Genomic DNA, 13,669 nt, shown 5'->3' on the forward strand with positions numbered 1-13,669 from the left:
CTAACACAGAAATGCTCCACACCTCCATGGTGGAATGTGGAAGCTGCTTAGCAGAGCACAGCAAACAGTACTGTAGTCCACTGAAATTAAATGGGGAGATTTTTTTGAGGGGGAATCAGAATGTAAATGATCCCCGTGAAATGGGAGCTGCCTGTGATAGTTTATCAGCATATGTGTTCTATCTGCCACTTTGATTATTATTGTGTTGTTTGCTATATGATTATTAAGGGTTATTTTTAGCATGGCTTAGTTTGCAGGTAAACAGGAAAATGGAGAAGCCCACCTGATAGCCACCAATACTTCAAGGGACAAAGCAGGTATTACTTCCTCTGAAGTTTATCTCAGACCATGCTGGGTTCGACACCCTTGCCTTGGCAGAGGAGAGGGGAAACCCAGGCAAAAAATAAACAAAATTTTGTAGTGGATAAAAACCTGAGTCCCTGAAGCTCAGGTGACAGGGATGCAGAGACTGCAGGTGTGCAAACTGTCTCCCCACCCCAGTGGTGGGGTGTCCGGATAAGCGAGGCCTACCTAAGCTTTAGGTAAGACAGGCGTGCATATAGGCTGTTTGTTGTGTTGAAAACCCTTTTTGCCTTCTTATGCTCCTGTTGTGATCAAACAATACTTTATTTCGAAAAGGTGTAGAGACTACGCTGGATGGTGTCCATGAGGGAACTGGAGACAAGCCTAGGACCCACAATGGTGGATCTGTGCCATCTGAGATTTCTGTCACAGAGGGGGAATCCAGCAGGGCACAGATTCAACAACTTTCTAGCCGCTTTGTGTCAGCAGGGTGGTGAAAAGCAGCTGGGACAGAATCTATATGATAGTATGCATGTGTGAAACCTGCAATAAATAGAAGAACAAGAATCCAAAAGAACTACTGAAACTACCAAAGTTGCCCGACTGTCCCTAGTCCAAGGCTGGTGCACACTACCTGATTTAAAAAATGAAGGGTTAGTGGAATGCTAATCATTTTATTTTATTTTTAACTACTCTATTGTACAACACATTGAATATCACATTGTAAATCTCAGTATGTTAGCCAGGGGATTCCAGGTGAGTCAATAGCAGACAATGGGCCACAATTAATGAATGACTCAATCTGACAATTTTTTGATGGCTGTATCAGTTCATGCACACCAGGTGAAGCCCTTACTAAAGATTTGCAGAAGAGTAATTAAAAATTTAATATAAAAGCCCTGATAGATTCAAGGGATCCATATTTAGTATAGATATTGCAACACATCTCACAATGTTTTATTAGGATCACCAGTTCAGCAGCTCACCGGCGGGAGGATAAAAACCTTAGTGGCAACATCTAATGTGCTTCTTAAGCCACAGACCATTAACTCTGGGGCAGTTATGAAATAACTATAGCAACCCAGATCAGAAGAAATACTATGAGAAGAATGCCAAAGAGTTACTGCCATAGTAAGCAGGAGAGAATGTTAGCTCTCAAACGAAGTGACTTGCAACCTGTCAAGGTAACAGCTATTCTATCCATGCAGAGGTCATATATCATTTACCACCCCCTACAGGAGAAAGAGAAGACATCTAAATAAATCAAGGAGGACACTGGTGCTCAGCTTCTTGAGGATGTCCAGAATGCTACTGACAGTCTTTGTGCACTGACAGATGTAAAACATGCCTCTCTAGATATTGAGAGCAAATAAAAGTGCCAAATGGTAGATCCCTCTTAACATACAACAAGCCACTAGAGGAGGAACTGCTTTGGGAACAAGTAGTGGCTTCATCATCAGAAAGACATTGAGCCTACAAGATAGCAGTTACTGGCCAATATCTAATACCATTTCCACCATCCAATACATCATTTTGTGGGATTTTTAAAAATTGATTGGCTGTACTATTTTGTGGAAGTCAGTTTTAGTTGATATTAGATTTTATCTGACTGTGTATTTTTTTAAGGGAAGATGAAACAGCTGCCACTGGAGTTTCTGGATAATGACCGGGTATAACTTTTTATAATCCTAACCCATGTCATGAGACAAGTACATAAACATCAGTCTTTTACAAGCACTCCTGTATTTCACACCTGTATTAAAATCACTGTTTCAAGATGAAAGAGGAAGGGCAAGTTTTGAAGAGGAAAATAGCATCCCTCAGTGATATGTAGGGTAAATATCTTCCTGTACCATCCCTTACCATTGATAATCTACCAAGGTTTCAGTGCCAGGGGAGGTTGGAGAAAGTCTATATTTTGGTTCCTGGAGCCTGTAACAGAAAAACTATTCAATCTATTTCACCCTTTCATTATGTTATCATACCAAAGAAGAGAACCCCTTACTTGGATATCAGTCAGCTGATTCAGGAAGCGGGTTGCTAACTGAGGTCCATTCTCCATAGTTGGAATGTGCAAATTCTAGGATGGAATTAAAATGAGAATAATTCCTAGAAGGTCATCATGTACAGTCAGATAACAGCCGCAGCAGCAGCAAGTACATACATATAAAAATGCCTTTTAAATCTGAGGATCTCAAAGCATTTCACAAACATTAATTAAACCTCACACCACTCCCATCAGGCGAGTAAGGATCATTAATACTCATTTTATAGGAGACACAGGAAGCTCAAGGGTCAGCTGCCATTCACATCAACTGCACTACTTCTATTGACTGTAATGAGAGTTGGTTTAGGCCCCCCTCAGTGACTTGGCCAAAGGAGTGGCAGTAGAGCCAGGAATAGAACCCAGCTGCTACTGGAGTCCAAGCAAGGACTAATCACGACACCACACTTACCTTCTTGCTCAATCAGTAAGACTTGAGGAGGAGGGCAGTCAACTCAAAGAAGCACCTTTCTGTTTACTACCTACACTGTATATGGTGTTAAAACAACTACATTTACAATAATTTTCAACATCTTAATGTTTCCCATTCATATCTCAAAAGCCTGATTGTATTAATAGATATAGTCCATCTGTCAGAAACATCATTTTCTACACTGTTATTTTATTTGTTCTTTTGGCTATCTTCCCAAAGAAACATATCAATATACCTTGGGCTGGATTCACTGGTCTGCTAGGTTCATTTTATGCAATGTAAGCAGTGCAAAGTGAACTTAAACAGGACAGAGAAATGCTCTACAGAATTCCCCCTGTTCAGGAGGAATTTCCCAGCTGGTGTATAGTAGACAGAAACAGTTATGCCATCTCCTGTACCAGCTCTGCCATCTGTGTCCTCTCCAACAGAGCTGTACTGCCTGGTATAAGGGGAAGGATTAAGTCAGGCATGGGATGGGGTTAGGAAGGAGACTATTAGGGGATGGAAGGGGAGTGGTCATGGTGGAGCAAAGCCATGTTCTCTGTATGCTGATGGAAGAATTTAAAATCTCCTCCTCTGCCATTTTAATTTACACCAGGGATGGGCAGAACAGAATTGAGGAACTGTGACTGGCTGACAGCCTCCCCATTAAAGGAAGATTTGACTGCAAATCACATCACGTAGCTGGCTGAAATGCTTCTAATTGCAAAATTTGGATTAAATTTCAAATTTTGATTTTTTTTGTATGAATGAATTTTTTGACTTAAATTTAAAATAAATTTCTCCCCATCCCCACCCCCTTTTTCAACCAACTATAGAGCTGGTAAAAAAAAATGAAATTCTGAAATTTCAAATTAAACACAAAAAAGAGGGAGGGGGAATTTTGAAAAAAAAAATCAGTTTCCCCCAACTTGAGAGGAAGTTGGGAAGAAGATAGGAGGCAATATACTGATAAGATACTTCCTGCATGAACCTCAGACAATGCCAAGCTGTAATTATCTGGGGAAGAAAAAAATAAACACAAATACTTTCCTTACCTTGCCTTTGTATAATATTTTAGAAATAGGGCATACGACACAAGCTGTCCCAGCACCAAACATCTCCTTCACTCTGTTTTCCTCCAAGGCAGCTGTCAGATCACTCATGGTGATGTACCGCTCAGACACTTTAAATTCTCCCTGCGCCAGAGATCAGAAAGACAGAACCAGAGCATATGTTCTTAAAGGTCGTAATTCTTTCCTTACATTAGACACCCGTAATTGTATCACAGAGGTGATATTTTTAATGAACTCAGTTGCAGCCAGTCAATTTTCAGTTCTCATAAGGCTAAGCAAGGCCTGGTCAGTAGTTAGATGAATGACCTCCAAGAAAAACCCAAGATCTGTAAGATGTGATGATGGCAATTCACTAGGTGGCACTTTCCCCTCAAATTTGGAACTGAACCTCCACACGGTGTTCAGGAACACTGTGCAGCCGCAGCAGAACTTTTGGATGAGATATAAAACAGAGGACCTGTATGCCTTTGATCATTGCTGAGCTTACAGCACTTTGTGCATGAGAACTTGTATGCAAGTACAGATTTGGAATCTGAAAGAATACAGGTGCTAGTGCATTATATCTATGGCTGGACTTGAGGCTGCACCTTGGTTGCTCAGAATGAAGGTGGAGACACATGGCCTATAGGTGGTGGAACAAGGAGCTGATGAGTAGAATGTAGATGGGGTGATGAATGACAATTGCTTATTTCCTTACTTTAAGCCAACTGTATTAACGGGATATGGGGTCTGGCAACTCTCACACAAAGTTAATGAAGATTTTTGTGTGGGAATACCAATTGGGAACTAGTTAAACAGACTGCATGTGGCTCTGTGGAACAAAGGCTAGTGTTTGGGTGGTTTGGCCCAGACTTTTTAATTTTAACATGCTTCCCCAGTTCATATTTGGTTTAAAGGATCAGGTGGAACTGTGAGCCATTACTTGAATGCAATAAATGAGTTATTTTCATAACAGTGTATCTCACGGTTGTTAAAATTGCTACTATTGAGGGACAAGGCAAACACCCACCCACTTGCGTGCCAGCTCCAAGATGCTCTGCCTCGTCACTCCAGGAAGAATGATGCCATCTAACGGTGGGGTTGCCAGTTCCTCTTCTGTTGAACCAAAAATACAAACAAAATAAAATATTTAAATGAGAGCAGAAATATCAGATACCAACATGCAATATCCGATATCATAAGATACAAACATTGGTTAGAATTTCAGAGGCAGTTTCTAAATTGCACAAACTCAGTTGGATGCCACCCGTTTTGAATCTATGCATATATCTGAGGGCAGGTCTACACTACAGCCTACGCTGATACAACTTACATAGCTTAGGGGTGTGAAAAAGCCCCCTCGAGTAACGCAAGTTTCGTGCTACTTCACCAACTTTGGAATCATCAAATTTGATCATGTCTGAATGTACATACTCCTCTTATTAGTGAAAAGAAGAAATAATATGGGCCTCAATATGAAACCCTGTGACACACTTGATACTGTTCCGTCTTCAGAGGCTTTACCATGAATGGTGGAGCAGGATGTGTATAAGATCCAAAATATACTTTGGTTGCTGTGAATTATTTTGAAAGCTTGCCAGGCCAGCTGCCAAACAGCATGGAGTTGATAGAATATGAGAACCTGCAAAATGTTTTAAACTGCCAGCTTTATATAATTTTGTCAAGTCTGCATATTATGTCTACCAGCCTGGGGTCACCTAGAGGAGCATCTGCCTCCCTTGTAGCATGTCATCATCTCCGTCTGGTACCATGTGTGTACCAAATGTGGCTCCATACGCATTCAGCTTGCCCATCTCTGGGAACTCGGACGATGAGCTCACAAACCCCATTTGTCTTTTCATGGGAGAGACATTTTGATAAGCTGTAAACTCCTGGATTTATATTAGCACATAGGAAAAACAGCCCTGTGTGGGAAAACTTCCTCTTCGTCTGCTTTTATTGATTTTTATATATATTTATTTGTATTGCGGTAACTTTCCAGAGTCCCCCATGATTTATGGAAACAAATGCTTTAACTTAGTTGACGAACATCACATAAAGACCATAGTTTTGCTCCCAGCACTTTTCCTGACGCTGACAGGCTGTGAAGATCACATTTACAGTGCCCTGTCCAGATCCAGGGATGATGGTTCCCACAAGATAGGTGTTAAGTCAATTCCGTATGACCAGTGCAATAATTTCCCCAGCAACAGAGAGAAGGGAAATGCCCTAGTAGTTATCAGAGTTTGCCCATTCACCCTTACGTTTATAGAGGTGGACAACGGGGGCGCCTTTGAAATTCTGTGGCACTGCCTCTTGCTCGATTTTTTGTTCATCTTTGGAAAGTTTCTTTCTGTTATTCCATCCTTCCATGAAGGGATGATGGCCAGAGTGGTGGGAAATGGGGAGATATCAGACCCCTTTCTGGTCACCAGTGGCACAAAACACTGTTGTCTGTGCTGGCTGCCACAGTCTTTTCCATCCTTCTATTGGCTATGCTTATGGATGCATTTCATGACACTGACAGAGGAGTATTTACCCAGCTCTGCAGTGTTATAAGCTGTTTAATTTTCAACGCTTCGGTTCTTGCATGAAAGTGGCAGATTTACACATTAAGGAGCTTTAATTTGCTGATTACTGTGCACCAGTTGCTCACTCGATTGATGATGTTCAATTAATAACTGATCACTTTACTTGTACAGTGAATCACTTTGGTTTCACAATCAATCTAAAGAAAACTGAAGTACTGTACTGTAACAGGATCCATGACCCACCCCTCTTCCTGGGACCTGCTTGCTGCCCCAATAAGGCTCAGAGAGGCTTCAGGATTGTGCAACACCCATGTCTTTATTTACTTACAGTTATCCCACCACCAGTGTATCTATTTACAAGCCTTGCAGGATTACTCAACCTCTTTTACAGGCAGAGTCAGCCTTCAGCTAGGAGGCAGGCCGTCCGTCCGTCCGTCAGTCAGTTCGTTCGTTCCCTGACTGACTTCTCCCTGGCTGCCCCTCAGCCTTCTCTTCTGGCTCCCTCCCAGCCTTTATAGCCCTTGGCTTGTCAGGCCAGCAGGTGTTGCCAATCCTAAGGCCAGCATCAGGCCTTTTCCATCAGCCCCAATCTGCTTCCCTTGCTTGGAGCTGACTTGGCAGGGGCTAATTAGGTGCTTTTGCACCAGCACCTTGCTACATGTACCAACACATGTCAGGGGATGCAGTTGTCTACCCAATTATTAAGATCAAGGATGGTCTTCTCCAGTCCATGGAGAAGTTCTGCTACCTAAGGAGTATGTTGTCACAGAATGCCACAACTGATGAGAAGATTACCGATTGCATAGCCAAGGCCAGCTCTGCATTTGGAATGCTGTCACACCACTTATGGAATTACAGGGGTGTTAAGATAAGCACTAAGCTAAATGTCTATTAGGCAGTCATGCTGGACAACATATTGCTGCTATATTAGGAAACTCGATCAGTTCCATATGCACGACCTTCGGTCTGTTTGCAGGGTCAATTGGTGAGACAAGAAATACTCAATTATTGTCAGAGGGCTGACATTCAAAGCATGCTCAAAAAAAGCTCAGCTATGCATTGGTCTTGGCATCTCGTTTGTATGGCAGACTCAAGAATACCCAAGGCCATATTTTCTGGTCAGCTACAGGAAGGCACCGGCTCTCATGGTGGCCAGTACAAACAATATAGACACACTGAAGTCATGCATGAAAGCATATCAGCCAATCCCAGTCACTGGGAAACAACAGCCCACAACAGAGCAAGGTGGCAGCAGACTTGTCATGTTGCTGTTAACTGCTTTGAAGCAAGGTGCATCATCAACACCCGAGGTGAAAAACATGAACAGCGCAAAGCAAGGCCACAACAGCCTGCAATGGTCATGGACGCTCTTGTCTGTCCCCCATGTAACCAGGCTTGCAATTCTCACGTTGGTCTGAACTCACATATACGTGTTCATTTATAGTGTTTGCTGAATGCTCATATGTTGACACTGATGTGAGACTCCATTGTCATTACTGCAGTAGCACTGAGAGGCCAGGGCCCCGTTGTGCGAGGCACTGAACAAACATGTACCAAAGAGACCATCCCAGATCTGGGGAGCTTAACATTGAAGTGATTTTAAAATTGCATTTTACTGAACAACATAAGCTTCAAGTCTTTCATGCAAGTTGTCAAGGTTGAATCCCCACTCTGGCACTTCGAGTGCAGAAGATGGGGGCCAGCAAGGATTTTAAAAATTAATACTGGCCAATTGTATTAAACTCCCAAGGTTACAGCTTTTCTCTGACCTTTGCTTGGTAAACGCTGCCACCACCCAAATGCAAAAAACCCTAGGAAGGAGCACTTGGGAATTCCTCCCTCAAGCCCATTCACCCCCCTCCCCCCAGGGAAGAACTGAGAAAGAAAACAAAGGAAATTAGCTGTTGCTACCAGCTAATCAAACAACATGCACAAACCTCTTAGGACACCAAAAATCCAATCCTGTTTTTTAAAAAAGGTAAATTTTATTAAAAACCAAAAGGAAGAATATACACCTGGAACTTAGGCTTTTCCTAGATTTTAAAAGAGCAATTCTAAAAATTAAGCACCCAAAATAGCTTTCTTGGAGGTTACAAGCATACAAAAACATCTGGGGTTAGTACAGAGGAGTCCACAAGCCAAAATAAAGAAATAAACCTGATCAGGTTTATCTAAACATTCCTAATTTACTTACATATTTGGGGGATTTCAAATAAGTAATTCTAGGTATGATCTGATTTCTCATACCTGGCTTAAAGCTTTACACAGCGTTCCTGCTGCCCTCTGTTCCCCTCTTTCCTGGAGAGACACAACAGACATAAAGGGAAAGCTTCTTTCCCAATTTTAAAAAGTTCTAGCTCTTTTGGTCAGGTGCCCACTCCTTTTCTTTTACCTGTGGGCTTGTTAACCCTTTACAGGTAAAGCAAGCAGAGAACAGACACCAAGAGGGATTTTATAGCTAACTGGCTGGCTGGGTGTCCATAAAAGGGAGCTACACCCCCTTCATTTATCACACAAGTATTTATGAACATGCACTGATTGATGCATATTGGATGAATTTAGGGCTAGGTAAATTACTATAACACTGAGAAAAACACCAAAATGTTTGCAGGGGTGGGGCCACCAAGAGAACTTCTGGGTCACATAGGCCTCAGGAAGCTCTGGGGTCCATACCCTATAATCCTCTTCTCTCCTTCCCTCTGTGTCGCTCTCTCCTTCATTTTTTTCCTCTTTTCCTCACACTTTCCTTTCACCCCAGGTCTCCATTCCATTTTTCCCTCCCTGTTCCAAATTGCTACTTGCTGCCAGGCCCTCTGCCCCTCTCTTTTTTCCCCTTTTTCTGTCTGTCATCCCATAAATTTGTCAATCTCTCTGTCACTCTCTACAAAAAGAATCCATCCCTTTAGGATCACTGTGCATCTAACAGCCCACACTGTGTCACCAGCAAACTTCAAGCTCCACCACCACATGGCACTTTCTGCAGCACAAACAATGACCATTTTAACAAGCATCAAACTCTATTTTTCACACATAAGAGCATTACTTTGAACTTCTATGAGTCTTTTCATCTGAGGCAGGGCTGGATCGAGGGGCAGGCGACCACCTGGGGTGCCGGCCTGGAGGAGCACCGGGCTCGGGGTGCCATTTTTGTTGTTAGTGACAAACGGGAAAATAGAATGTTTGAAGTAAAATGTTTCAGGTATTCTGTATGTGGATTCATTTTTCACTAACCATCTAGAATGTTCTGGACCTTCGTAGAATCTCATGGAACCTTCCAGACTTTCTGAGAGGTACATTTTCCTCGAACCTCCTAGAATGTTGTCAGCTATGCCCTTGTAGGTATATAAGGGGCGGGGCATTGCCAGTCAGTCAATGAGATATAAGAATGAAGATTTACAGATCCTTGTGTGCAAATTTATATCTAATATAACAGGGATAAATCATGCATGCAAATTGTGCATCAAAGTGGTGAAACGGGCTATAAATGCAATAAAAAAGAAGATATTCAAAACTTTAATGGAGGGGGGAGCTGAAGATGCACCTCGCCTGAGGCGCCATGTGGTCTAGGGCCGGCCCTGATCTGAGGATTCCAAAGAACTTTTAAGGAATTAAGCATCCCATCACTCCTATGAAGTAGGTATTATTCTTCCCATTTTATTGATGGGATAACTGAGGCACAGAGCTAAATAATTTGCCCAAGATCACATAGTGGCTTAATGGTTCAGCCAGAAATAGAACCCAGGTGTCCTGACTCTTTGCACCAACCATTCTCAACACTGCCTCTGTATACTGGAAAATATAAACAGATTCCATGGTGTACAGCCCCCATTTGGTGTATTCCCTAGACTGTACACTTGTTTTGATTTTAAAGGTCTTCATCTCTGCCAAGCTAAGCCCCTTGATAGGAGAAACAGACATTTCATTTAACATGCTTTCCACTCCTGTCACCCTTTGTCTCTCAACGTTATGTGCTGTGAAAAGGTAGGCCTGGAGGATCACATGGTGATCAAGCTTTACATTTGGTAAACATGGAAACCATCCTAGGTATATGTCACTCTCCAAATATGCCACTGATGAAAGCAGTATTTCATGAATGGAAACTACTGAGCTCAGTTATTCCTGGAATAACAGTGATCCAGATTTAGCTACATTCAGCCAGAGCAATGCTAAATGTACAGGATCAGCATAATGTGTGTCATGCAAATTTACCAGAGGCTATTGGGCAATTTCCCCCTCCCCCTACCACCAGTATGAATGAGACATTTTCTAGGATCCGCCCAAGACTGGAATGTTAGACACCTCTTTTGTCCAATACCAGGGATAAATTGATCTAGAAACGGCTTGCAGTAAAAATGGACCCTCATTTGAAGCACTGTTGAAATCAGTCCCCATCTAGTGCATTCATGAGGGAACACAAAAAACATAGCACATACACACAGAGTTTACATTACTCCCTGCACACACAATGAGGTGTATGTTCCTGATGCTTAAACCGTACCCATGATTTCTAGTTCCAAATCTCACTATTTCTATGTTTAATCCCCCCCCCGCCCCACTGCAATATATGCACAATGAAACAAACAAAACAAGGACCCCCTAAGTAGCATTTAGGGTGACCAGATGTCCCGATTTTACAGGGACAGACCCTATATTTGGGGCTTAGTCTTATATAGGTGCCTATTACCTCCCATCCCCTGTTCCGATTTTTCACCCTTGCTATCTGGTCACCCTGGGACCAGTAGCATTCCTTATGAAGAGACAGAGCCAACAGCAGTCACTTTTTGCCACGGTGCATGCGGGTAGACAGTTATACACTGGCGCGCATTTTCTTGGTGGCAACATTTTTATGGGGCCCTAAGTTGTAGGTGTTTTAGGTCTTACCCAGGCTGCTTAGTAATACATTGCTAAATAGCTAATTGCCCGTTCAGTGCAAGTGATCATAGCATGTGTAATGGCAGGTCTGTTTTGGAATAGGGTTGGCATATATTTAGGCTGGATGGCATGAACAGCAGATTGTTTGTTCCACCCATGTCACAATGATACTATTCAGTAGTGCACTGGTAACACACTGGTATTGCAGCTGGATAACTTCTGCTTATTCCTGGTCGAAAAATAGAACACTGAATGCTAACCAACTTCTTGTTCATGCTGTCCAAATGGGCCAAATTCCTTGCTGGTGTAACTCCACTGAAGGTGCACGTGAGGAGTGAATTTGGCCCAATGGCTACAATATCTAATCCACTGTGATGAAATATTAAATAATAAAATTCACGTACATAGCATCATTCACTTGATCTCAGCAAGTTTTTTAGAGCTAGGTAAATATTATCCCTATTTTACAGCTGTATAAACTGAGACACAGAGACATTTAAGGGATTTGCCCAAGAATCAGCAGTCAAACTGGAAATAGAACCCAGGTATCTTGACTCACAAACCCTTATGCAAAATAAAGCACAATGCTGTTTCCATTGTGAGACATTACTAACCACCACTATAGCACTGGCAGAAAAATGGCAATGAAATGGCATTTTACAAGAGTGTGCATTGCATTAGCATAAAAAGGATCAGAGCTTGAATACCGATTTCTTGTTCTTTTGTTTCTGAGACTGGCAGATGGTGGAACAACACGTTGCCTTTATTTAGGATCTGAGCCAAAGCCCTGGGAAGTTAATGGGAGTCTATCAACTTTTATGGGCTTTGGATCAGGCCCATAGTCCTTCAAACCAGGTTACCCTTCTGTACTAGCAACCAGCTGGGGGCAGGGATAGCTCAGTGGTTTGAGCATTGGCCTGCTAAACCTAGGGTTGTGAGTTCAATCCTTGAGGGAGCCACTTAGGGATCTGGGGCAAAGCTTGGGGATTGGTCCTGCTTTGAGCAGGGGGTTGGACTAGATGACCTCCTGAGGTCCCTTCCAACCTTGATATTCTATTCTATGAACTGCAGACACAAATAATTGCATGCACAAGTGAAGGTACGCAAGTGTCTAAATACCTGGTTGCACACAGTAATTAGACAGTCAGTTGTCTAAGTGGCATAATTTCCAAGCTCGAGCCCAGCTTTAAAAATCTGGTCCTACATCTTCAAAGCAATTTACCAGGATTAAAGATGTAGAAGGATGATTGATGCGACACTTTATCTTCTAAGAGAGGGCCACTGGGAGAAAGGAGAAGCTGCTACAGTGACAATATGAACCTATCTTGCTCAGCAGGAAAGTCATGATTCAAAAGGAAGGTCAGATTGCTTTGTGGACACAGGTCATGGTTCAGGAATGGATGGGGATGCCCCTGCTAGAGGCCATGACAGAAGCCACACAAGGCGGAAGCAGAAGAGATAAAGGCGGCAGTTGCAGCCTGTCACAGAACTGCAAGGTCAGAGTCTCTGATCACCTGCCTTCTCTGCAGAGGGAAGGTCCCAAACCCCATTTCTTTGGAAGGGCCCTGCTGGAAGGAATTCTGAAGTAGTTGTGGGGGCTAGTGGGGATTGACTGAGGGGTGACTTCCCTCCTTCTACTAAAACAGAAAAGGAAGGCAATGCAGGCCACCATTCTTTGGGCCAGAACTACAAACCCCAAGAAGCATCATCCATACAACACTGACACCGGTCCTGAGATCACAACTGGCTCCCAGTCCTGAGGACTGCAACAAGCAGAGGTTTAGTGCCACATACTACTATACCTCCATCTTCATTTTCCCAGTACAGGAAAAGATTCATTGTTCCGACTTCGGTGATTTGATGATCCTCTCCATACAGCCACAGAACCTGCTGACACCCTAATTCCATAGCTTCACGCTGGGCATAGATGGAAGAACCATAATTCCTTTCAGGAACAAATGAAAAAGAGACAGATATCACTAGCTAGATGGGTATCTTCCTGCTATAAAACTTCCTAATTCTTCTACTTCTAAAAACAGCTTACATTACTTTCAGTGCCAGATTGCAAAATCTGCCTCACGATTAATGCTCTGCAGAGTAATTTCCTGCCCCTGACATGATTCCATTGGCAGCATTTAAATGAATGAACTACAAGTCACTTTGCTGCTGCAAAATAAAACTTTGAAGGGCTCAGCCAGAGTCAAGGGTTCACCATACTGCTCCATAGGGTCTGTGGACTACCTGGATAAAGCTAAAGGGAGTTTTGGTGGGCCGCCAGGGAGCTCCACTGGATCCTGGGATATAAAGGTAACCCCTGCCCCAACTGACTCATGAAAGTGTCACGTTTGTACAAGCAAAGTGGCTAACAGATTATGCAGTGAAGGCCGCAGCACTTCAAGTTTATACACATGGAAGTGGCTTAAAGCTAGTTTATTTGTAGAAGCAGAAAACC

At 42.8% G+C, this 13,669-nt stretch overlaps 1 protein-coding gene across 3 annotated transcripts in view; it reads right to left on the reverse strand.

The window, feature by feature from the left end:
• BCAT1 (branched chain amino acid transaminase 1) overlaps positions 1–13,669 on the reverse strand; it is a 108,572-nt gene that overhangs the window by 13,547 nt on the left and 81,356 nt on the right. For all 3 annotated transcript variants that reach the window (XM_073318390.1, XM_073318399.1, XM_073318383.1), the window contains 4 exons: positions 13,020–13,162; positions 4,845–4,930; positions 3,818–3,958; positions 2,309–2,383 (listed from right to left, as the gene is read on the reverse strand). In XM_073318390.1, the coding sequence (XP_073174491.1) occupies positions 2,309–2,383; positions 3,818–3,958; positions 4,845–4,930; positions 13,020–13,162 (445 nt within the window). The remainder of the gene's footprint in view (positions 1–2,308; positions 2,384–3,817; positions 3,959–4,844; positions 4,931–13,019; positions 13,163–13,669) is intronic.

This window comes from Lepidochelys kempii, chromosome 1, assembly GCF_965140265.1.
Source record: "Lepidochelys kempii isolate rLepKem1 chromosome 1, rLepKem1.hap2, whole genome shotgun sequence".
NCBI classification, from domain to species: Eukaryota; Metazoa; Chordata; order Testudines; family Cheloniidae; genus Lepidochelys; species Lepidochelys kempii.